At 20.7% G+C, this 27591-nt stretch overlaps 1 protein-coding gene across 1 annotated transcript; it reads left to right on the top strand.

Moving 5' to 3' along the window:
- Positions 1–27591, top strand: PRSY57_1302800 (hypothetical protein; the record flags this gene model as incomplete). Its single annotated transcript, XM_012908965.2, has 1 exon — positions 1–27591. The coding sequence occupies one exon, from the start codon at positions 1–3 to the stop codon at positions 27589–27591; it is 27591 nt and encodes a 9196-aa protein (XP_012764419.2).

The following is a 27591-nucleotide window of genomic DNA, read 5'->3' as shown; positions in this document are numbered from 1 at the left end:
ATGAATGAATATAATAGCAAAAATGTTGTTGTGGATAAGCCTATTAAAAATGATGAGGATATAAATGGTTTATATGATATATTCAAAAATGTGAGTAATAATAATGATATTTTTAATAATGATGATTATATTTTAAAAGAATTATATCCTTTAATAAAAAATGTTATAGGAGATAATAAGAATATTTGTTACCATTATAACAAATCATTTATGTTAAAAAGATGGTGTTTCAAAATTTTATATACATTAATAAATAAAATGAAGGATATGAATTTGTTTCTTGATATTTTTAATATGTGTTCAAAACTAATTATAAGAGAGAATGAGATGAATTGTCTGAGTTGTATTAAAATAATCAATGTAATCATTGAAGAAAATAAAAATAATTTGAACATGTTTGACATAGATACTTATATAAATGTGATATGTCTATCTATTTTGAATAATTTTTATAAGAGAATAATATATAAGGTAAAGAAGGGAAAATTCCTCAAGTCTTCAATTAGTATATATATAAAAAAAAAAACAAGAAAAAAACAAAAAATTGAAAAAGAAAATGAAAAAGAAAAGGAAAATAAGAATATAATTTATTTCCAAAATAAAAAAAGAGAGAGAGATATTTTAAACAGTAAAGATTCTATCAAAGTAATCAAAGAAATCGTATTATCTGTTCTTTTGATAATACGTATATATCCGAATGTTATAAATAATGTTGGGAAGTACTTAAATATATTATGTAAAATATTATCTATAATTAATATATACGATTTTAAATTAGAATCCTCCTTTTTTATTGAGACAATTGTCGAAGCGAATAATTATTATTCTAATAATAAAAATGATACAACTCAAAAGAATAATAAGCCCATTCTGAATATTATTAAAAATGTTTTTTATTATCAATATATAAATGAATCTCATAATATCGAGCATAAAAAAGAATGTAAGACTAACTATTTAATAAGTATACCTTCCAAAATAGACAAGAATAAATGTTCTCCTCTTGTATGTAATAATAAAAGTGATGACTTTGATAAAAATGGTAACCTTCATCTTATGTTTCATGAAATGTCTCAGGATATGAATAAGAACAAAATGTATGATGGTTCCCATTTTGATCGTAATCATAATGCAGCTTTGGTAAATAAATTAGAATGTTTTAATAAAAACACAAATGATTGTATTTGTTTGGAGTTGGAGGGTATTAATAGACAAGAACTTAATGAGAAACAAAAAAAGAAAAACAAAAAAAAAACTGAAGAGATTAAAGGGGTTGTAAAAGGTGATGTAAAAGGTGATACAAAAGGTGATGTAAAAGGTGATACAAAAGATGATGTAAAAGATGATATAAAAGGTGATGTAAAAGGTGATGTAAAAGATGATGTAAAATATAATGTTAAAGATGATGTTAACCATGTAGACAATTTTGTTAATAACAAGATAAACAATAGTTCTTATGCTAATAAATTATTATATAATAATAATTGTTTGTATTATGAGAAATATAAATGGTATGATATAAAGAATATTATTAATATAAAATGTTGTGAAAAGAGAAAATTTTGTAAACATGTTAATTATAACATGTATGAAGTTGATACAAATAAACATATGGACTTATTAAGTTTACAAAATGGTATTATTTATATGATTTGTTATTTATTAATGGAAGATAAAAAAAATAAATTTTGTCATTATAAAGAGTTTGTAATAAAGAAAGTTATATATATGTTAATTAATAATCAACATGATTATATTGAAAAAAAAAAGGAATTTATTGAAAATATCCGTATGTTTTTACATAATAGTTTCGATGAACAAATGAAATATTACATTTCCTTTTTTTTAAATCCGTTTTTATATAATAAAAGGAATTATATATATATAAATAAGAAAAGCTTATTAAATATATATATATTTTCTTTAATCCATGATATGTTATTATATTATAAAAATAAAAATGTTTGGAATTATGATACAATTAATTTATGTATAAGTAATTTTGTCGATGTACTTATGCATAAACAAGCATATATATATATTCAAAATGTTTGTATAAATATGTTTGTATATATAATTAATATATTATTTATGATTAAGAAGAGAAATGCAAACTTCTTTTCATTATATTTTCTTATATTGAATATCATGATGAATAAATGTGAATCTTTAAAGGAAGAAATTTATAACAAGATATATAGGCGCATACAAAGGTTAAGAAGAATATCATATAATAGTAAGGAGCAGGAGAAAAGAATAAATAAAAGAAAAGAAAAAGAAAATACTAAATTTTATATCGATGATAAAAAAAAGATACTATGTAATAATTATTATAGTGATTGTACCTATGATACAAATCGTTTTGTAAAAAGAAGTATAATAAAAAATCTAAATGCATATAAAAGGAGTAGTATTATTATTAGTAATAATATTTGTAGTAATATTTGTAGTAATATTAAATATGTATCCCTTAGTCGTGATAAAAAATTTAGTCATTCGAAAAATGCTTTAAATTTAAAAAATAATAAAGAATATAGGAAGGCTAATAATACTTTGTATATTATTAAAAAGAGGAATTACGATAAAATGTATCATGTACTTATAGAATATAAATATATCTTATATGCTCTTCAGGTGTGTATAAAATATAATATATATTATATATATATATATTTTAATCAAGATATTATAAATAATAATACCTCGAATGAGTTAATACAACAAGGAGGAGATGATATAAAAACATATGTTTTAAGAAATGATAATATAACTAAAAACGATAAAACTGCTCAGAATCAAAATCATCTTAATAATAATACGAATTACAAATTGAATATTAGAAAGACAAAGAACCGAACTAAATATAATTACGAAAAAGCTCATAATATATGTAATATGAATATAACAAAGGTAGAAAATAAAAATAATAATATTATAAGTAAAGCAATTAGAAAGGAAAAAAATACTAAGGCAAATAACATAAATTCAAACCATCGATTGATTAATAAAAATAATAATAATAAAAATAATAAAAATAAAAAATGTAAAACAACTAATGGAGGTGATTTGCTAAATAGCTCAAGTGTATGTTCCATTTCACATTGTCAGAATAATCAAACCCAAAACAATAATACCGAAATTGATGAAGTCATAAATGTACAATTAAACAAATGTAAAAAAACATTTGATAATTCTAATAATATATTTGATGAAGGTTATACCTTTTTGTGTAAGACCAAAGAATCGAATATACCAAGAGAGAGTATAAAAAATTTGAATAATGAATATATTCCTAAAGAGGAATTTATTTTGAACCAAAATATGAATGAATTAAATAATAGTGATAAGAATGTTTGTTATAAAAAAGATTTTAAGGATGAAGAAAAAGATATATACACACCATATAACTTTTTTAATAATAGTAATAATTTGTTTATTAATAATGATTTTGTTGAAAACGATTTAAATTATTATGTAAATTATTATAATAAAGAAAATCAAGAAAAGTTAAATAATATTATAAATTGTAATAATCTAAATAATATACATTCTTCGGATGTTTTACATCTCTTGCCTTTTTTTGATAATAATGATGGTTTTGAATATGTGAAAAATTTGAATACAAAGAAGAATGATATAAATATATCTTATCATGACAAAACAATGATGGAAAATAAAATAATGAATGGATATATATCTGATGTAAATACAAATAATAATATAAATGTAAATTATTCGAAAGATGTGTCCCTTAATAATAATGAAAATAATATTAATAAAAAATTTATGAATGATATGAGTAGTAATATTTCAATAATACATACCTTATGTGGTAAGAAAGATTTACATCATGAGGATACAAAGATAGAACAGGATAAGCAATGTAATGATCATGAATATTTTGAAGATATGTATAGTATAGAAGATATCAATATAAATGCTTCAAAGAAATTGTTTCTCTTTTCTTATGATATGAAGGATATATGGATAAAGAAAATATATAAACTTTTTTATAACATGATAGTTTGTTTAATATTGTATCACCATAGTTTTTGTTATATAACAATGAACATTTTTAGAAAGAAATATTTTGAAAATGGTGAGAAGATTGGGTGTGATGTCAATATGACTTATGGGTATAATAAAAACGATGATATTAATAAAAATATTAATGAGGATATTAATAAAAATATTAATGAGGATATTAATAAAAACATTAATGAGGATATTAATAAAAACATTAATGAGGATATTAATAAAAATATTAATGAGGATAACAATAAAAATATTAATGAGGATAACAAGAAAAATATTAATGAGGATAACAATAACTATAATATTATTAACAATAATGCGCATAATTACCAAAATGAACATAATTTATCTTATGTTGAATCGAATAATTACCCAAATGAACATAATTTATTTTATGTTGAACCGAATAATTACCCAAATGAACATAATTTATTTTATGTTGAACCGAATAATTACCCCTTAAAAATTAAAAGACAAAACATAAAATCCAAAATCAAAAGTAAATTTTATGAATGCCTTCTTTATATTAAAGAAGAAGAAAAAATTTTATTTTATATGTGTGCAGATATAATTATATATCTAAGTCGAAATAATTTTTACGATTTTATAAATTATTCCATTGATGTTTTATATAAATTATTATTCCAATATCCTCAAATTTTTTATATCTTTCATTTGTTGGCATCTTTAAAACACACCAGTGTTATATTTTCCAAGGTATGTTTAAATTATTTAATAAAAAAATTTAAAAATTATTTACATATAAAAAATAAACTGAATCCACTACTTTATTACAATCATGATGTTAGAATGAAATTGGAAGGTGATATATATAAAAAAATGTTTAAATATAAATATATGTCTCCATATGAATGCCTATTAAGTACAAGTACCTCTTCTAAGGTTAAAAAATGTAATATAATTGATTTACATAAAAAAAATAATAAAATAAAATATGATGATACTACTTGTTGTACGAGACAAAAATTGTATGATGGAAAATATGAATATAATAATGTAATTAACCTACCATATTGTAATGACGAAAAAATAAAGTCAACTTATAATAATGTGAACGATTGTTATAATAATAAAAAGAGACATAAAAAAATTAATAAAAATATAAAAAATTTATTACCATCCTTAACATATACAAACATATCAAAACATTATTTTTATCAGAAGAGCTTTAAAAAATGTAATATAAATATGAAAGATTTTAATAAATATATTAAAATTAAGAAAGCAAAAAAAAAGTTTCATATTTGTGGTGACTATTTTAATTTTCCTATTTTTGAAGAATATATAATTAAAAAGGAAATTAAGCGAGAAAATGGAAAAGAACTTATATCTCCATATAAGGACTTACATAATCTTTATTTCAATAAATGTTTTAATGATGAACCCTTGAATGAACTAAAAATTAAGGAGAATGAATATATGAACAAAAATGATAAATGGTTGCATAACATGATGATCTGTTTAAAAGAAATAAAAAAAAAGAGAAATAAGCAGTTTTTTTTTCATGATTTATCAAAGCGTGATTTTTTGAATTCCAAAAATTTTGTTTTAAGCAAAAAGCGTATTAATATTAATATTAATAATGGGTTATTTAAGGATGAAATGTGTTGTTTAAATAGATGTCATAATAAAAAAATAATAAATCATAATAAATTATCATTCTTAAAATTGAATAAATATAAAGTAACACATTTTTTGTCTGATGATGAATATATTAGAAATAGAAATAATCATTCAGATAAATGCTATAATAACAAAAATAAATGTATGTATCACCCATTATATAACAATTATAATGATGTTCATGAAAATATGCTTTCACATAAGTCGAATTTATTTAATAATACTTATAATATATATTGGTCCCACAACGAATTAAATATTAGAATGATTTATTTTTTTTTGCATTACATCAAATTTTACCAGTATGAAAATATGAATTTCTTGAAAGAGCTAGATATGATATGTAAAATATGTTTAGATTTAATATTAAAGGATTATAATTGTATTGAATTAATTAATTTATTAAAATATATATTTGAAACGATCTGTTATATAAATATTTCCACTGGTTTAATGAAAAGCAAAAAAGAGAAGAAACAAGATGATAATAATAAAAAAAAAAAACAAAAAATAAATGATGAATATTATAATATAAATCCTACAGAATATATGAATAAAAAATCTAAACATGGTGGTGTTATAATAGAAAATTACTTGAAAAATACAAATCATAAGAAGATCCCAGAAGTAAAGAAAAATATCAACCATGTGAACAATGATGGTATAACAAATTTGAATGACAATAATATAAAGTGTGATAATTATAATAGTTTATATTATAGCAATAAAAATGTATACAGCAATATAAGCAATTCTTTGAATACTTATGGTATTAACGAAAAATTTGAAGAAGATAAATGTACTATTAAAAATGACAATTCTTTTGATACGAATAAAGAAAGTTATAACCCTAATGTAGGTAATCAAAAAGATATTTATTCTTACAGAAGTATTGATAAGGATGATAAAAATATGTGTTATATAAATACAAGCTATATAATACATGATTTCTTAAAATGGTTTGAAAATGTACATTTTGAAGTACCCAAAGTAGTGAGAACATTATTGTGTGAATTATGTTTACAGTTGCCAGTAAATTATTTTTTGAAAGATCATTTTAATATTTATGTAAAATCTTTATTAATTTGTTTAAAATCGAAAAACCTGCACATTATAAGTGTTGCATTAAAATGTATCGAAGATATTATGTGTCATACAAATAATAATAGTTTAAAGGGTATTATATGTTCGTCCATATTTTTTAATAATAAAAATAAAAAGAAATCTTACATTTTTACAAAATTGCTGAATTTGTTAAAAAAAAATAATATATACTATACATCACATCAATTTGATTTTAATAAAATATATTTTGAAAAAAATAATTTACTACAATATTCTTATTATGATAAGATAATATTTGAAAAGGAAATGAATTTGTTTCAATATAATTTTATGCATCCATATTATGAAAAAATATTACCTGAACAAGCAAGGAAAAAAAAAAAAATTATACAAATAAATTCTGAACATGTTAATAATTTTTATAAAGTTTTAAGAATATGTGAAAAATTTATTGGACAGCATGGAACATTGAATAATAATTTGAGGGAAATGGATTATAAGAATTTTGGAGAATCCTTTATAAGGATAGGTTTTTTGTTAAAAAAGGAAACAAGTATAAATAAGAATAATGTACAAATTGAAGATACGCAAAGAAAAAATGTCGTTGATAATTATAATTTATATGATGTAATGAGTAAACCGAATGAGGATACAATAATAATGGATGGACAAAAAACAGATACGAATGAATACACGAAAGATAATAATAATAATAATAATAATTTAAATATAAATGATTTGGATAATAATAATATTAGTAGTAACAATGCATATACATTTTATTATACAACTAGAGATAATACTCATACATTTAATGATAATAATTATGAATATAAATTACAACACTTGAATTTAGAAGAGACACTAAATTATTGTTATAAGATTTTAAAAAATTTTATAAAGAATAATAAGAGCAAATATTTATATTATAATGACCATTATAAAATGAATATATTAAGAAATAATGGAACGAGTTATTTGATTAATGAAATGGTACAGGAAAAACTAGATAGCGAAATTAACATGAAACGAGGTTTAAGAAATGAGGAGAACGTACCACGTATTTTTAATTTTAATAATAGTAATGTTTTAAAAAAGAGAAAGTTTAATAATAATGGGATTAATAATAGGAGACAAAATAAAAAATTAAAAGGAAACACAGCAAAAAGTATTAATATTAATGGTAATAATATTAATATTAATTATGATAATTATGATGAAAATGTAGTTGATGTAGTACATCTAAATGAGCTGGAAGAACAAAATTGTTTGGAAAATGAAAGAAAAAGTAATAATGAACATAATAATAATAATAATAATAATAATAATAATAATAATTTTTATTATAAGGATAATAAAAAAATATATAATATAGACAATTCAAATAATTATTATCAAAATAATAAAAGGTTTAGTGAAAAGAATAAATATAAATATTTCCATGGAAGTGATATTTGCTTGAATTGTATTAACACAGAACAAAGAATCCATTGTTATAGAATCGTCATTTCTATATTTATTTTCCTTTTAAATCATTCCAGGTGCATATCAGAATATTATAAATATATGATAGATGTCGGTTTAAGGAATGATGATTTTATAAAAAATCAAAGTGCTACTAGTAAAAAAACCAAAAAAGAATCTGTACATGTTGATATGAATAAGACGGATGAAGAAGGGTTTTATGAGAAAGATCCTAATGTTAGAGGAAACAAAAAAAATGAATTATTATGTGAAAATGTAAAAGTAACATGTGAAGAAAATTATCAAGACGATGGTAATAAATCCATAAATGGACAAAATAATATATGTTTGAATAATAAAATCGGAGATTTTATAGTAAGCAGGAATAAGAAAAAGAAGAAGAATAAATATATATATTCCTTTCAGTCATGTTCATGTAAAAAATATATATATAAATATAATTTTCTATGTAATAATTATGAAAAGGATAATATAAAAAAATTGATGTATTGCTTTCTAATTATGGTCATAGAAATTAACCATATATTAAATAAGGCAAAAAGGAGTTGTAGGAATAGTTTTATAATTAATAAAAATAGAGAAAATATAGAAAAGAATATTAGTCATGATAAGATGAACTTATGTGCTGATAAGGATATAATAATAAATAATGATAAATGGGAACATATGAATTCACATTATAGTATATGTAATGATAAAAATTGGGCCTATAAATTAAAATATTTCGTAAAAAATATTATTAGAAGGATATCTTTGATATTAGCTAATCGTTATATACTAAGAAAGGATTTAAATTTAATATATATAAAAAATCATAACAACGAAATGGATGTATCTAAATTTATTTTCAGCATGTGTAATATAATTGAATACGATCCATGTTTTATACAAATGAGTTTGGATGGTTTAAATATAATTGAAAAAATTATAAGGAGTTTATTAAAAGTGCAAGCTGTAAATATTAAGGATTGTTTGAAATCACCATTTTTTTGTGATATATGTGAATGTATATTAAATATATGTCGAAATAATAAAATGAAAAAGAAGATTTTTGGATTATTATTATTTATAAAAGTATTAAGAATTATTCCTCCTTATTGGATTGAATACAATATATACGAGATGATAGATACTTTATTAACTTGTTATGAGAAGAGTAATATATTAATATATGATAAAATAATACCACGTCTTATTGAAGAATGTTTTTGTTTATTATTATCCTCTTTATTTATTGGATATGTTGGAGATATGAATATATATATTTTAAAAAACATGATGCAAAACCATGAGAATGTGTATCCGATGGATGAAGAGGAATATATAGATACTACAAAGGATAAAAATATTTGTAATACTGAGAGTAAGAATTATTATGATAAATATAATATATGTGTACGAAACATGGACGAGGATAAAATCTTAAGGTATGTCCAAGATAAAATCCTTAGAAATATGAAGGGTAAATGTGATTTATTCCATAATTTTCTACACAAAAGGGAGTTAAATAAAAATAGGGACGATACAAATAATAATAATATATATGATTCGTGTGGGTATAAAAAAAAATTTTATTTAAAATGTTCCAATTTTTGGTATAGTAAGGATGAAATATATACTTGGAATGTTTTAACGGGTAAGGAGAAAAATCGAAGAAATAAAAAAGAGATATCAAAAATGGGAAGGATGTTATATAATATATTAAATATGTGTATTAAGTGTTTATATAAAGACAACAACAAAAGCAACCATAATAATAATAATAATAATAATAATAATAATAATATTTATAATAATAATAATATTTATAATAATATTTATAATAATAATAATATTTATAATAATAATATTTATAATAATAATTATATTAGTTATTATAATAATTATAATTATTATTATTACAATAGAGTATTTATAAAAAAGTGCTTTATTATAATATCAAAAATATTAGGAACAAATATAAATGATTTATTATTAATGAAAAATAAATTATCCTTAGAAACGTTATTATTTAAATATTTTAGCTTATCTAATTTTACAAAATTCTCCTTAAAATTAAAAATATCTTATTTAGATTATTTATGTTTTTTTTTAAATGAAAGACCAAGTATAAAATTTGACGAGAATAATATTAGTAACCTAATTATTATTATTCTTAATATTATTGAAGATATTGAAAAGAAGGATCAAAGAAAATATAAATATATTTATAATATTTCAAGTAACAAAAATAAGAGTATGAATAATAATATGAATTCATATGTACACTGCGCAAATAGAAATAATTATGCTTATAATAGTATATATTTAGATTTAATATATGATAAAGAACAAAATGTGGATTACACTTCTATAAAAAAAAAAAATAATGACGATGGTGGTGATGATCATAGAAATAAGAATATATGTAAAAATAATCGTAATAGAAAACATAATAAATCCATTTTTTATAATAATGTAGATAAGGATTATTTAAAAAAGGAAGACCTTTTTGTAGGTTCTCGAGTTCCGGTTGAAGCTAATAATAATGTATTATTAAATATGATGGAAAAATATAATTATGTTAATGTAGATGGAAAGAATATTGGAGGCAAGGATATAATTTCTTCTTATAAAAATAAAGATACTTTTGAAGAAAATGGTGTTGTTATGGATTATGGAAATGATGAAGTAGAAAAGAAGGATGATACCAATCTTATGAATAATTTTAAAGATGAGAAAAAAATAAATAAGTTGTCTAATTCGTATTATTCTATGTATTTTGATAGTAAGTTAGATAGTACGAGGAATCATAATTATGAAGAGACAATAAATAAAAATAAAAGTAAGGATTTGTCACAAATGAAAATAACAGATATGTTTCCTGACTATAAGAATAAAAAGGATAATCATAATGAAAAGATGTCGTTGAATATACTTGCTCAAAGTTATCCTGTGGTAAATAAGAGGAAATATAAAAGTAGTACGTCATTAAATAATAAGCGTGGTAGAAAGGGAAAAAATAAAAATAATAATAATGATGATAATAAAATTGGTGGTGATAATAAAATTGATGGTAATAAAATTGGTGGTAACAATAATAATAATGATGATAATAAAATTGGTGGTAATAATAATAATGATGGTAATAAAATTGGTGGTAATAATAAAATTGATGGTAATAAAATTGGTGGTAATAGTAATAATGATGGTAATAAAATTGGTGGTAATAATAATAATGATAATAATAATAATGATGAGAATAATCATGACAATATTAATAATGATGACAATAATGATGACAATAATGATGACAATAATGATGACAATAATGATGACAATAATGATGAGAATAATCATGACAATATTAATAATGATGAGAATGATTATGTTGTAGGGAAAAACCTAAAACGAAGGAAAGGAAATAATACAATGGACGATAAAGATAAAAGTATTAATAATAATGATGATAATAATAAAGAAAATGATAAAGGTAATTACTTTAAAGATAATTATCATAGAGGAAAACTAAATATTTCTAGAGGATCCACAGAAGGAGGATATAAAAGAAAATCATTTTTTTTAAATGCCATAAATAAAATTACTAATTATTTTCATTATAATATAAAAGATAAATCAACTTTGAAAAATGATGAATCTGTAAATGTAAAATTAAATGTAAGTCTAAATGAACCGATAGAACCTAAGGTCGACCAATCATTAATAAATAATAATAATTGTAATAATGATAAAAATATTTCTTATAACTATTGTTGTATTAACAAAAGTATAGGAAATAATATATGTAATAATAAAATTAATGTTGTGAATAATGTAAAAGATGAGAATGGTAAAAAGAAAGGCAATATGAAATTTTTAAGTGAGATAAAAAGTATAAATAATAATAATTACAAAGATAGTCATAAAAAAATAGGAAAAAATAATGATGAAAGGATTAAAGATAATAAAGTGAACGAAGAAAGGTACAAACATGATTATCCAAATGATAATAGAAAAAAAAAGTTTAATGATAATGTAAATGAAGAAGAAAATGATGATGATGTAAATGAAGAAGAAAATATTGTTATTGAATTTTTTATATATTTTATGAATTTGTTAAAAATATGTTTTGAGCATCCATTATATAAAGATCATTTATTATCATTAAATATAAAAATAAATAAAAAAACTGTATCATTATATTATCGATGTATGGAAGTATTATTGAATTTTTTATTTAACACAGACAAAAGGTTATGTAGAAAAGCTGAAGAAACGTTGAAAAATATAATACATGTACATGAAAAGGATAAGGATATAATAATAAAACCACAAGAAAGTATAAGAATATTAAAGCGTTATGATGATAATATTTATGGATTGATGAAACGAGGTAGTAGAAATATTAGAAAGGTTGATTTCAGGAAAAGTGTACCAATGTGTAATCTTACAAGTAGGAAATATGATATGTGTGATAATAATAGTAAGGATGGAAAGAATGAAAAATATGGACATTATGATAACACAAGCGTTAATCACAAATTTATTAACATTATTAAAAAGAAAAATAATATATCGATAGATAGAGGTGTCATAAAGAATTTTGAGAAAAATCATATGAACAAAAGTGTGATGAGTATATATAAAGGAAATATGAATTCCACGAAATTAAATAAAAAGGATTTAAAAATTTATTTAAAAGGTTTGTTATGTAATTTATCTTATGTTTTAAAAAATAAATCACATATATTAAAATCAAATTTTATCATTGGCTTAAGTAAAATTTATTGTTTATTCCCAGATCTATTTTCTTCATTTTTAATTGAAGGATTTATTAAATATATAAAATTATTTCATGAACGTATTGATGACAATCCTATGTATTATAAGAATGTGGAGCATATCTTAATAATATTTAGTACCTTTTTTGTTATTCCTAAATTATCATATGATCAATTTAAAGAAATCATTAATTTGTTATTAAAATTATATGAAAAGGATAAGAAAGGGTATGTAAATAATGAGAACATGGGAATAAATAATTATAATAATTATATAAATAAAATATGTAATGATGAAAAGAAGATAAAAGAGAAAGATAAGTTTGTTTTACGTGATTTCATAACATTTCAAAAAGGGACAGGTTTAGAAAATTCTTTTCTTGAAAAAGGTTATAGATCAAATTCAAAACAGTCGTTAATTACAAGTTATTTTGATATAGATAGAAAAGTTAGTAGGAATATAAAAGAGGAAGAAATTCATAAGAAGAATAATATAAATATATATAAGAAAGAAAAAGATATTTTAGAAAGTGTTGATGATATAGGTTATAATAATGAAAAAGATATATATGAAAATAATATAAATGGTTTCATAAAAACGGCAGAAGAAGAAAAGGATATTCTCGAACGTTATATATGTCTTAATAATAATAGTTTATGTGTAAGTAATTTATATATATCAAGTTTAAGTTTGTTATGTTGTAAAAATTATGAGCATTGTTATAAATATTTTCTTTATCATCGTAATAATGAAAGGATTTTTTCTTTCTTTATATTATTATTAGATAATAAGAAATTGATGGATCTAAGAAGATATGTATGTAAGAAGTCTTATTTATTGATTAATATTCTTTTAAGATATATATCAGACATGGATACACATAACATATATTGTTTTTATAATATATTTAGTATATCTATAGTAGGTGGTGTGCATGATGAGGATATGAGAGATATTATAGGTTATGATTACAATAAATTGAGAGATTACATCATGTATAAGAAATATTATGATAATAAAAATAAAAAAGAAGAAAATATAAATCAAAATGTAAAAAAAAATAAATATGACGAATATAATTATTATATTAATAATTATGAAAAATGTGTTACCATTAATAATGTTGGTATTAGCCCCCTTCGTAATATCCCCTTTTTAAATAACATATATACTGTTATAAATATTGTACACGTCTTGCTAAAACATGAATCTTCTTTTATTTTTATTAATTTTTATGAGGAGAGAATTAAAAAGAATAAATTATGTATTATTGAAATATTGTATATATATATAAGTGTTATGATAAGTGAATACATGAACTTGAAAAATAAAAATTTTCTTTTTTTTGTAAATGATAAGATATGTAAAAAATGTGTTAAGATATTTATAATATTTTTTCATTATACTAGAGATTTAATTATACACATAAAGAATAAATTACAAAATAACAAGGATAATATAAATATAATAAAAAATGAGAAAAAAAGGATGAATACATTTATTTTTAATTTAAAAAATGAGAAGGAAGATCTTTTTGATGAGTATAAAAAAAATAAATTTCTTCTTGATAATATGGAATATAATAAGAATTTATTTTATTTTAGAACGAATATATTTATTATATTAAATTTTATATTATGTGTACCAAAAAAAAATATTGATTATACATATATAGAGCGATTTTTTAAAAAGCATGCTGTCAAAAGTTTACTTTATCGAGAAAAGAGATATATCTTTTTTAAAATTATAGATATATTACGTATGTTTAATTTTTCAATATTTCATAAATTTTATGAAACAACAGTGTCATTTTTAATAATACCTATATTAAAGGAATATGTTAAATCAAACAAAGGGTTAGAATATATGAACCGGAGTCAAAATATATGTGATATAAATAAATATTCTGTGGATCGAATGGATAATATATCTTTTGATGACAAATCATTATTTGGACATATTAATACGATTGATAAGATGAACAATAGTAATGTTTTGATGTTCTTGAGTACGAAACTTTTTTCACATGCGACAATAAATTGTAGTGGAAATATGTATATGGAAAGACGTACGAGTTATAAGAGTGATGTGTCGAGTCCCACAAATGAATATCATAATATGGGAAATGCTAGTACTATATTCGGTATACATGATATATCTAGTAATAATAATAAAAATAATATTGATAATAATATTCCTAATAAAAACTTTGTAAAAACATACCAAACTAATGACTCCTTTAATTATAAAGATTTAGACTACAGACGAGGTGTTAATAATGATAAGAAAAATATATATACACATAACAATAAAAAAATATATGGACCCATAAGAAATTTGTTAAATTGTAGTTTTATACACAACTTGAATGATTTAAGTAGTGGTTTTAATAATAATGTAAAATGTTCTTATTGTTTATTTTATTTATATTATCATAATGAGGAAAATCATTTTAAGACATATCCTTTATATAATAATAATTATAATACTTTATTTTTATATATAGAAGAAATAAATTATGTGTTGAAATGTATAATAGATTATATACCTAATTATAATGATATAGTTATAATGAAAAAATTAATTATTTGTAAAATATTTATTGATATAATAAAAAAGTTTAAACGTCAAAAGTATAGAGATTTATTTTTTGGATATATTGAAAGAGAAAATAATAAATATATTTTTTATCCTGTTAGAGATATTAAACAATTATGTATAAATAATATAATAGAAATATATAAACATTATATTCATAAATATAATAGTAATATTTTGTTGAGTCTATTTTATTATTTATTATTATGTTCAGAAAATAAGCAGTGTATAAAATTTACTCGACACAATATAGAAGAATTATTTAAAATGATAATAAATAAAAATAAAAAAAAATATATATTAAATAATAATAATAATAATAATAATAATAATAATAATATATTTAGTATAAATAACATGTTGAGAAAAAGAAATATGTGGATGTACTTTTTTAGAAAATATTATATGAGTTATATATACTATGGGGATTATATAATAAAGGATACAATATATAACGCTACTAATTATAATGAAGATATTTATAATTATCCACAACTTCATAATATTAAAGATAGGGTAATTTCCCATGTAGATATATTAAAAGATTGTAAAAATATATTTATTAATTATATTAAGAAAGAAAAAAATATAGATAAAAAAATAGACATGATAAAAATAATATATAAATATAAATTTGACTTTTTTAATTTTTATCCTTATATAGTAAATATTATACTTGATGTTTTAAAGAGTAAAAATTTTGTTATATCATCAGAAAAAATAAATAAGTACAGTACAAATAAAAGAATCAACTTTTTTATGAAATCATTGAATATAATTATTGACTTTATAAGATTTAATATGTTGATTAATTGTGTCAATTATTTATTCTTAATTAATGAAGATAAAATACTTTTAAAAAAAAATTCATTATTTGGTGATGGGAATCAAGAAGAAATATTTATAAGGGATATAACAACAGAGGGTCTTGAAGGCAACATAATATATAATAAATTGAGTGATGAAAAAAAAAAAAGAACAAGGGATGGAATTGGTTATGTTGGCTTATATAATGATATAAATGGTTATGTGTATAATAATTTATATAATGAAGGACATGATAAGGGTGATAACAATAATGATAACAATAATGATAACGATAAAAATCATGTACATAATAAGAATTGTACCACACAGTGTTATGACAAAAAGCTCAATATGTTGGTAGACTTAAAAAACAAAATATATAACTATTTTATGATAAACAAAAAGAATAATAATATACATTTAGATCGCTTTATAATACCTATTTTTAATATATTAAAAAAGTATGATAATATTAAGGTGGATTACGATTTGTTAAGTATTTTATTTAATTTTATTATATGTAGTATAATAAAAAATTCGATTGAATTTTCGAGATATGGTGTTACGAATAAATGTATTTCTATCCTTGTAAGTATATTAAAAGTTAAGGTAAATATAAACATTAAATATATGAATATTTATGGTGTGTTAGCGTGTATATTATTCCCTTCTGAATTTATAAAACATAAAACAAAATGGAAAAGGTGCAAGGATAAAAAGAATAAATATTGTGATAAACAAAATAAGAATATTTTAAAAAATAATTATGGTTTAAATGAAGATATAAATAATGAAAAAGAAATAAATAAAATAGTTTATAAAAATATTAGTAATGTGAATAAGAAAAATCATATATATGATTTGCATAACGCATCATTGAAACAATCGAATGTGAGAAATAAAAATCTTTATAGAAATTGTAACATCTATAATAATTCTATGTTTATGTTGAATGATTATTTTAATACATCATGTGTTAATAATATAAATATTTATAATTGGAATGTAATAAAATGTATACATAAAATATTATACGTATTAATATTATATGAGAATAAAGAAAATATTTGTAAAAATTTACATATGATAACTTGTATATTTTTTTTATTAATAAATAATAAAGTTAATAATAAAAAGGAAAAAATGGGTCTGTTCAAATTATTAAATCATATGATACTAACACATAATTTGTATGTGTCTGGTGTGGATAATTTATTTAGTAATATAAAAAGAAAAAATAATATAAATCAAGATATAAATAATAATATTCCTATTTTCTCTTATATATATGATGAAAACAATGAAAATGTAGATGTTAATAAGAAAATATTAGATTTACATAATATGTTAATTCTTTTATGTATCAAAGGAATGAAAGAATATAATAAAAAAGATGGAAAAAAAAAAAAAAAAAATAAAATATACTATAATGATAAAATAATGTTTGTTATAAATTTAGAAACAAGTGTATCTATATTTGAAGTCTTACTTAATCTGTGTAAGGAAAGGGAATGTGTTTATAAAGATATAGTAAAGCATATTTTATTAAAATATATTAAGAGGTTAGATAGGGTAGCAAAATATTATTTATCACACTGGATGATAACAAAAAGATATAAAAATAATAATGTTAATAATAATGTTGATAATATTAATTATTGTGTTTACGTTCTTATGAAATTAATATTTTTAATCAACGCAAATTTATATCTTCTTAGTAAAAAACATATATTTCATTTTTTTAATATTCTACAAAATATTATACAGACAAAAAGAATTAAAAAAAAAAAATATCATAATTTTTATTTGTTCATATTAAATATATTCGAATGTCACATTGTGAAAGATACACATATGAATATGGTAAATCATCATTATAAAGACATTTTATGTAATGATGAGAAGTCATATAATTCTTTCTCTTTATATAATGAGACCAGTAGTAAGCAAGCCATGAAAAATCGTAAAAAAGCAATCGATTTATTTAATAAAATAAAAGCAAATGGTCCTATTTATGAAAATTATATTAAATATATAAATAGACGTTATAATGACAAGAAGTTTTATATAATAGATAGGTATAATTATAAGCCCTATCGAAATTATGTGTTTTCTATAGACAGATTAATATATAAAAGAAAACGAAGAACACTCCTGAACTTATTCAATGGAGAAATAAAAAGGAATTCTTATTTAGGAGAATATATAAACAAAGATATAATGATTAAACCATCTGGTAATTATAATATATTTAATATAAATACGTTATATAAAGAGAATGAGAAACTAGATCACAATATAGATATTTATAATGGTAGGCCAAAGAAAGATACTATTACTAGTCTAGATACGGATGATACTTTGAGAAAAGGTCTGCATAAAAGAAATAAAAGTGATGAAGATATAAATGATAAAAAGATCTCAGGGGACAACAACAAAAAAAAAGAGTATCTAGAAATGCAAGCGAAATTTTATGATCATAATGTGAAGAAGCTGTTGAAGAGGAAAAAGAACTACAAAAAATACGACATGTACAAAAAATACAACAAATACAACAAATACAACATGTATAACAAATACAACATGAACAATAATTTGCATGATGTGAATCATAATGATATCATAAACCAAGAGAATAATCATTCTTTAACATGCGAATCATCTTGTTTCTTCATAAGAAATCAACCTTTTAATAAACATTCTTTGAATAAAATCAAATTTAATAAAAATGAAACACTAGAAAAAGAGAGTAAAATAAAACGAATTAAAACGTATATGAACACATTTGAATTTTTATATGAAAAGAATGTTATGGAATCTTGCTTATATGAAGATATATTTTTTCTTAGAAATGAAGAACAAAGAAAATTAAAAGGGTATAGATATCCATATTTGTGTCCATATACATGTAATATTAAAAATATATGTCTAACATGTGAAGAAAAAGCCGAAATAATAAAAGGTTTAATTATATATGATTATATTAATGATTATTCTTGTTATATAAAATATTATGATATTTTATTAAGTTTTATTAAAGAAGAAAGGAAAAGGCCCCTCAAAAAAATAAATAACATAGAAAATGTAATAAATAGAACGATATATATTTTATTACCAAACATTTTAAGAGGAACCTTTTCATCTTTTCCAAGTATTCAATATACTTGTTCAAAACTATTTAAGAAACATTTTTTATGTAATAATTTATTTGGATGTATATATTTCTTATTTAATAATGAATATTATAAATATATTATTGATAAGTATTTTATATCTTTATGGATAAATGTTTTATTTTCCTTTTTTAAAAAAAATATTGATGTGTATGTATCATCAGAAAATAAGACACAGGGATTAATTCCGTATATGTGCTATAATAAAAATAAAAGGAATGAAAAAAGTAAAGGTCCTAATAAACCTCCACAACGATATGAACTTAACTTTTATGTAAAGACCCTTTATGAATATCCCAAACTTGTAGAAAGAAAAAAAATACTTCCTTATAATGATAAAATGAAAAAATACAATTTTAAATTTTTTGTTTGGAAAATGAAATTAAAAAAATATTGTATGGAACAGAAATTATTTATCCATAAATGTAAGGAAAAAATAGGGAAAGCTAAATATATGTTTAGATCCTTCTTAAGCATAATACATTTATTTAAAGAATATTGTAGACATGTGTGGATAGAATTATTCCCTCAACTTTTTTACTTTTTAAATAAGGAGGAAAAAAAAATATTGAATATGTGTTTAATACGTTTTCTGAATAATTATATACAAATATATGATTCTTTTAAATTAAAAAAAAAAAATACAATGAATCGAGAGTATAATCCTTTGGAAGAGAATCATATGAAAAGTAATTTAAATAATTCATATGTAAATAATGAAAATATTAATGTATTAGAAACAGTTCTTAGTAGTGTGCTAAAAATTAATAAGTTCATATTTATACCTTATGAAATCCTTTTTTATTGTTCGAAAAATTTCGGGACGTATGAAATTTGTAGATATATATTACAAGCGTGTTTATACAATAATTTAAAAAAAGAAAAAGCTATGATGAATAAGGATAAGAAATTTATAGAGCCAAGTAATAATGATGGTAACAATAAACGGAAAAGTAAGAACGGATATGAAGAAAAGCATGATGAGATAATTATAAATTATGGAAATAATGTTAAAGAACTTGTTAATTATCTTATGGATATTAATTATTACTTGAATTCATATGATAATATGTATGTGTTGAAAAAATATTATATTAAAAAGGTACAAGTAGAAAAATTAATATTAAATAACCATTTTGATTTTTATTCTAAAACGGAAGATTTATATTTGAGTAATTTTCTTAATTCACAAAATATGAAATTAAGTAGAGAAGAAATAAATATATGTAAAGAGAGTTGGATAGACAGTTTAAAATATTTTAATAAGACATCTTGTATAGAAAGTTATATGAATATTAATAATATTAATAATAAAAATGAAAATGTGAATAATTGTATTATGCTTAAAAATTATTTTAATAATAGTAATTATTCACAAAATAAAAGTGATGATTTATTTTTTTCTAATTGTAGTTATAAATATGCAAGAAGTAATTACTTGAATAATTTAGACGATATATATAATTTAATAAATGATCATATATATTTAGATCATCATAATGTGATGAATATGGTTTTTTCTGGTGAGAAAGATATATTAGGAAAGCAACACAAATATATAAATAATAATAATAATAATAATAATAATTTTTGTAGTAGTAATTTCTGTAGTGATGATCTTCATTATAATAACTGTATAAATTCCAAAAATAAAAATGAAAAGATACAAAAATCTATTCATGATTATTTTAAATGCACAAACAATACAAATAATATATATAATTCATATAAAATAGATGAGAAAAAAAACTTCTTCCATAATAATTATAATTATAATTATACATATACCAATTCGCATAATACATATAAAATAGATGATCCATTTTGTTTAAACAAAATTAACGACTACCACGAAAAAACTTCTCGGGAGAAATGTAATTCAAGTTCTGTAATAATAAATAATATAATAAACAAATTGTACGAAAAAAATTGTAACCTTGTAGATTATATGTATGATATAGAACATAACACCATGGCATCAAAATATGTTAAGGACAAAATATTTTTAGATAACAATCAAAAGTATTCTTTACACATGAATAATACAAATAAGAACACATTTTTAAATAATAATTTTAAGTTTAATATTGAAAAAAAACATATAAATAAAATGAACGAAATGATAAATAATGGTATGCGTAACTTAGTTAATAATGTAAAAGATTTATTACATTATAATAAATATGAATCGTTGAATCTGTTATTTTTACACTCACAAATATTTGAACATGCTCATAGAAGTATAGAGTTAATTAAGGAAGATGTTATTGAAGAAAGGAATGTCAGGAAAAAAGAGAAAGAAAGAAAATTGTTAAGTTTATTAGATAATCTATGTAATATATGTAAAAAGCAGCAAGATGCTTTTTTTTATGATAACGATATATATAATTTAAACTATGTAGAAATGTGGAAAAATACATTTTTAAAAATATGTAAAATTATATTAAATCGTGAAACAGAAAAAAATAAAACATTTAATAATTGGATTAATAGTAATTATAATGATCAGTATGATAATTATAATAATGCTGTGCATTTTTATAATCAAAATTTTTATCATCAACACATATGTAATAATACATATGTGAATACATGTGATCATTTGGTTCCTCATGAATATTTACAAAATGACAAGTCACATATCGTAGTAAATTTAATAAAAAACATGAGAGAGAAGAACCAATTTACCTACAATTATTTTGATAAAATATATGAAGGCTTTCTAAATTATAATAACAAAAAGATGTCTATCAAAAATAATTATATATATAACATTGAAATAATAAAAATGAATTTAAGAAAATTAATAAATGGAAACAATTATGCAGACGTAATATTAAACAGTGGCCAATTTAATAATGTAAATTATAATATTGCTGAAAAATTATTAGATAAATATAGTACCATATGTGATGAAGCCGAATTATTACATGATAAAAAAAGTAACAACAAAAAAGAAAAAAAGGTTAAAATGTGTCAGGAAAATAACTATTTGTATATTATAAATATGGAACGTGAATATTTTAATATATGTATTAACCTAAAAAAATTAAAAAAAAATAAATTTCTACATAAAGTTATAAAAAAAATCAAGTGTTATATAAATTCATTAAATATTATTAACAATTTTAATTTTGATACTTTACCCATGGTTGGTTATGAGAAATTCAGAAGTGAATTCTTTTATATGAAAGGAAAAATATTATGTAATCTGAATCACATTATTATATTTTTATATAAAAGTAATTTTATAGAAATGAATCCTAAAAACAATGGTTATGTATGTACAGGTCAATGTATTCATAAGGATGTTATATTTCATAAAAGTGATTATTTAAATATAAAAACACATGTATTTACAAACGAAAATATTAATTCTGATGTGTATTTACTCAAAACGAATTCTTGTAATGTTCAAAAATATGAACCCCCCAAAAATGATGCCATAGATAATATTAAAATTGAAGTGTGTCATAATAATATAAGACCAAAAGAAAAAAAAGACAAACTTCATAATATTGATATAATTATAGACGAACAAAATAATGATACTAATGTTAAGAAAAAAAGAAGATATAATAAGAAGATGTCTATCAACAAAGAAAAGGAAGACCAAAAGTATGTACAAGAAATCAAAAATGTGCAGGATAACATTGAGATAACGAATATAGATTGTACAGGTAAAGAAAATAATATGGAAGAAAAAAATAATATTTGTAATAATCCTTTAAATAACAATAATATAGGTACACCTAATGTTGATAATAATAAATGTTGTTACATTATTGATCCTGATAACTGTAAAAGTAGCGAAAAAAAGAATGTTAAGAAAGAAAGGAAAAAAAAAATAGAAATGAAATTATTACATTCTGATTATTCATGTAAATGTAATATGAAACAGATCAAACATTTTGATAGTGATTTGATTGAAGAATGTTTACTTTCGTCTTTAAAAATTTATCCTTTAGAAAATAATTCATGGATAATTTGGGGAGATTATTGTAACAAATTATTTAAAGAAAGTGAAAATATATCATTTTGCTTAAGTTCTATAATTTGTTATTTAATTTATTCAAGTTTAAATATAAACAAAGGTTATTATTATATAAGTAACGTATTGCATATGTTAAATTATGGTACAAAAGATAATAGTATATTTCAAGTTTTTAATAAATATAATGAAAGCATATGTCCAAATATATGGCTCTTTTATTATCCTTTTCTAATGAACAATATTAACGTAAATAAAAAGAACTATTTATATTTCCATAAAATTTTTTATATATTAATGCGAAATTTTCCACAAGATATTTTTTACGATTTACGAACAATACATATTTATAGGAAAAAAAAATTATATCAATTAAATGAAATAAAAAATAAAAGAAATAATAATGGGGAAATATCTCTTTGTGATGGTTCTAATGATATTTTAAAAATAAAAAATGGACTTCAAATTAATAACGAAGAACATAATAATAATAATATATTACACATGAATAATAAAAATTCTGAACATGTTCAGAATATTTCTGACATGTACAATTTGGAAAATGGCTATAAAGAAGAAATGGCTAGTAGTGTAAAAATGAATTTGAAGAAAGGAAAAGATAAAGACAACGATTTATTAAGACTTGATAATATAAATAATGATAATATAAATAATGATAATATAAATAATGATAATATAAATAATAATTATAGTAATAATAATAATAATAATAATAATAATATAAATAACAACATAAGTAATAAGAATAATATTTATTGTTACAAAAATGATGAAGATAATAATGCTTGTGCTTCTTATCAAACTAGCAATGGTATAAAAAATAATAAATATACGTATCAATTTTCGGATATATATATGGATGGATTTGATCAATTAATAAATGTGTTTAAAAATAAATATTCTGAAATTTTCTTATCATTAGATTACTTGTGTAATGAAATATTAAATTATAACAAATTTCAAGCTTTTGAAGAAACGTACCATTTTATAAATAAGCTGTTTCATAATTGTATGGACATTGGGAACTCCGAAATACATATAAACGAAATTATGCAGAATGTAACTAACAATATTTTGTATAAAAGATATAAGAAAAAATTGAAAAAGAATAAAAATATGTATAATAATAGGAAATATAAAAATGTTGTTAAAAATATGAATAAGTTTTGGAAGGAATTTAAAAAGGATATAAAATTTTTAAAAAAAACTGGATGTATTGAAAAATTAAACACAACAAAGATGAGAAAAAAGAAAAATTATATAAAAAATAAAGATATTAATAATTTTAGTGTTATAAATGAATATTCAAAAAATATGTTATCAAGGGATGATAATTCCCGTTATATGTTATCATATTTTATAGCCTTTTTAAAAAAATGGAAATATATGTTGTCTATATATTTATCACAATTAACTGAAACACAAGCTTTAGAAGATTGTTCTTATACGTTATGTGATGCATTGCACAAATTTGATATTCCTATTGAATTACCAAAACAGAGGTTGAAATATATTGGAGAATATTTAAATTATCATTATAATTTAAATACATTTTGTCCTTCCAAAATTATTAAGGTTAATTCTTCCGTAACGTATAATGTGTCAAACAATTATATTTTAAGAAAAGTTAGTTTTTTAACAAACGATGGAAATATTTATTATTATACACAACAACCGCGTAATTATGTAAGGAATAAATCTGAGCATAAATTTATGTTATTCCAAGTGTTGTTAAATAATATAATGTTCAATTTTTCACAAACCAAAAAAAGGGGCTTATCCTTTAAAATAAATTTTAATACGCAAATACATCCAAGTATTATATTAAAGGAACAACCAAAGGATGATATCACCCTACATGAAATATACAATGAATATAATTCAGTTCTTAGAAGTGACAAATATTCTATGGATAATATAATGTTGTATCACCGAAATTTGGTTCAAAGTTCTCTTCACAGATTATTATTAAAAGAAATAGAAATTAAGTTAAAATGTGACAAAAAGTATATGAATATGTCTATTGATGATGGTGTGCAAGAAAAAAATCATATTACACGTTTTACAAAAATGGATGGTCAAGATATAAATAAAAAAAATAACCACATCAACAACGACAACAACAACAACGACGACGACAACAACAACAACAACAACAACGACGACAACAACGACGACGACAACAACAACAACAACGACAACAACAACAACGACAACAACGACAACAACGACAACAACAGCAATAGTAATAATAATAATGATAGTAAGGACGAATGTAATAGGTTGTTAAAAATGTTCTCTTACCAAAATGATTTAGTGTGTGAGACAAACAACTCAAATCGTGAAAATGTTAATATTAATATTCCTTCAAATAATAAAATAGATTTATCAAATTTTGAATATTATTGTTCTTTAACATATGAAGAATTAATAAAATATTTTTGCAATGAAGAATGGTTTTATAAAATTTTAAAAAAATGTGAGAAAAAAAGTGTAAGAAAAAGTTTTAAGACAATTTGTAAAATGATACCAAATAATATCTTGAAAAATTACTTTTTTTCTATACATAATAATAATATACAAAATTATAGCATTTTCCATGATCAATTTGTCAAAAATTATTCTATATTGTGTATGTTAAATTATGTATTTTTTCAACTTAATACTAATTTAGATAATATAGTTATTTCCAAATGTTCAGGCAGATCAGCGTATTCTGAAGGAAGACCATTATATAAAGATTTTACGATGAAAAAAGATATAAATAGGAAAAAATTAGCATTCAGATTAACAAGAAATATAAAAGAATTTATTGGATTTCAAGGATTACATGGAAATTTTCCTTTATGTTTTTATTCGTCCATTATGGCTATTAAAAAGAAAAAAATGGAAATAAAAAACTTTTTGAATCTAGCTATTTTGGATGATTTTTTTACCTTACATGTTCAGAAAAAAAATAGAAATTTAATGGAAAAAAATAAAGGTAGAATAAAATATGAATATATAAAAGAAAATGATAATGAAATAAGTAAAAAAACATTAATAAATGAATACATAAAGTGTTTACGTATTGACGATATAGAAAAACGAAATATATTAAAGAATGCTGAAAATTATGTTAGTACAATATTTGGTCGTGTGCAGTTTTTGTATAAAAATAAATTAGAAAGAAGGAAAATTGACAATACATTGAAATCAAATGAGAAATCAAATATAAATGTGTATGAATATTTTTCGGATTTACAGGATATAACATCCTTATCAGAATTATCATCTGACAATAATAATGAATATATAAATTATGATGAAGTTGATAAGAAGAGAGCTCAAAACGTTGGAACACGTGAATATAAAAGGAAGAAAAAAGAAAATGTTGTTCAACAAAAAACGGTAAAAGAAGAAAGATCAGTAAATGTAAATATGGAAAATGTACAAGATATTATGCATATAGATATGGATGAAGAAAATAGTAAAACAAAGGAATGTACAAATAATATTACAAATGGCGATATAGTAATTAATTCTCAGAATGATAATAATAATAATAATAATAATGATAGAATTAACCAATTGATTGATATGACAAATATAGAAGGGGTAAAAGAAATAAAGAAGGGAGAAAACCATTCTTGTAATAATAAAGGGAAAAGGAAGTATAAAAAAAATACAACTAATGCATATAATAATGACGAACTTAAGAATGTTCATCAGTTATTAGAACAGAGGACATTTGAAAATATTAGGAATCAAAAAAACAATATACAAGACTGTACTGAACATGAAATAGATGAAGAAGGAATTAAAAAAGACGAAAACAGCCATAATAATTACAAGCATGTAAAAAATTATGATAATAATAAATATAATGATGAAGAAAAAAATATGAAATATAAGAAGATAAAAAATATATCTGTATCTGATATAAATAAATCTGTAGTTGATCTTATGGAAATGTCTATGGATGAAAAGAATTTAAAAAATGCAAAAAGAACATGGTTTCCATGGTTTTAA

This window comes from Plasmodium reichenowi, chromosome 13 (genome assembly GCF_001601855.1).
Source record: "Plasmodium reichenowi strain SY57 chromosome 13, whole genome shotgun sequence".
Taxonomy (NCBI): domain Eukaryota; phylum Apicomplexa; class Aconoidasida; order Haemosporida; family Plasmodiidae; genus Plasmodium; species Plasmodium reichenowi.
Note: the sequence above shows the minus strand (reverse complement) of the source record. Positions and strands in the feature narration are given on the sequence as shown.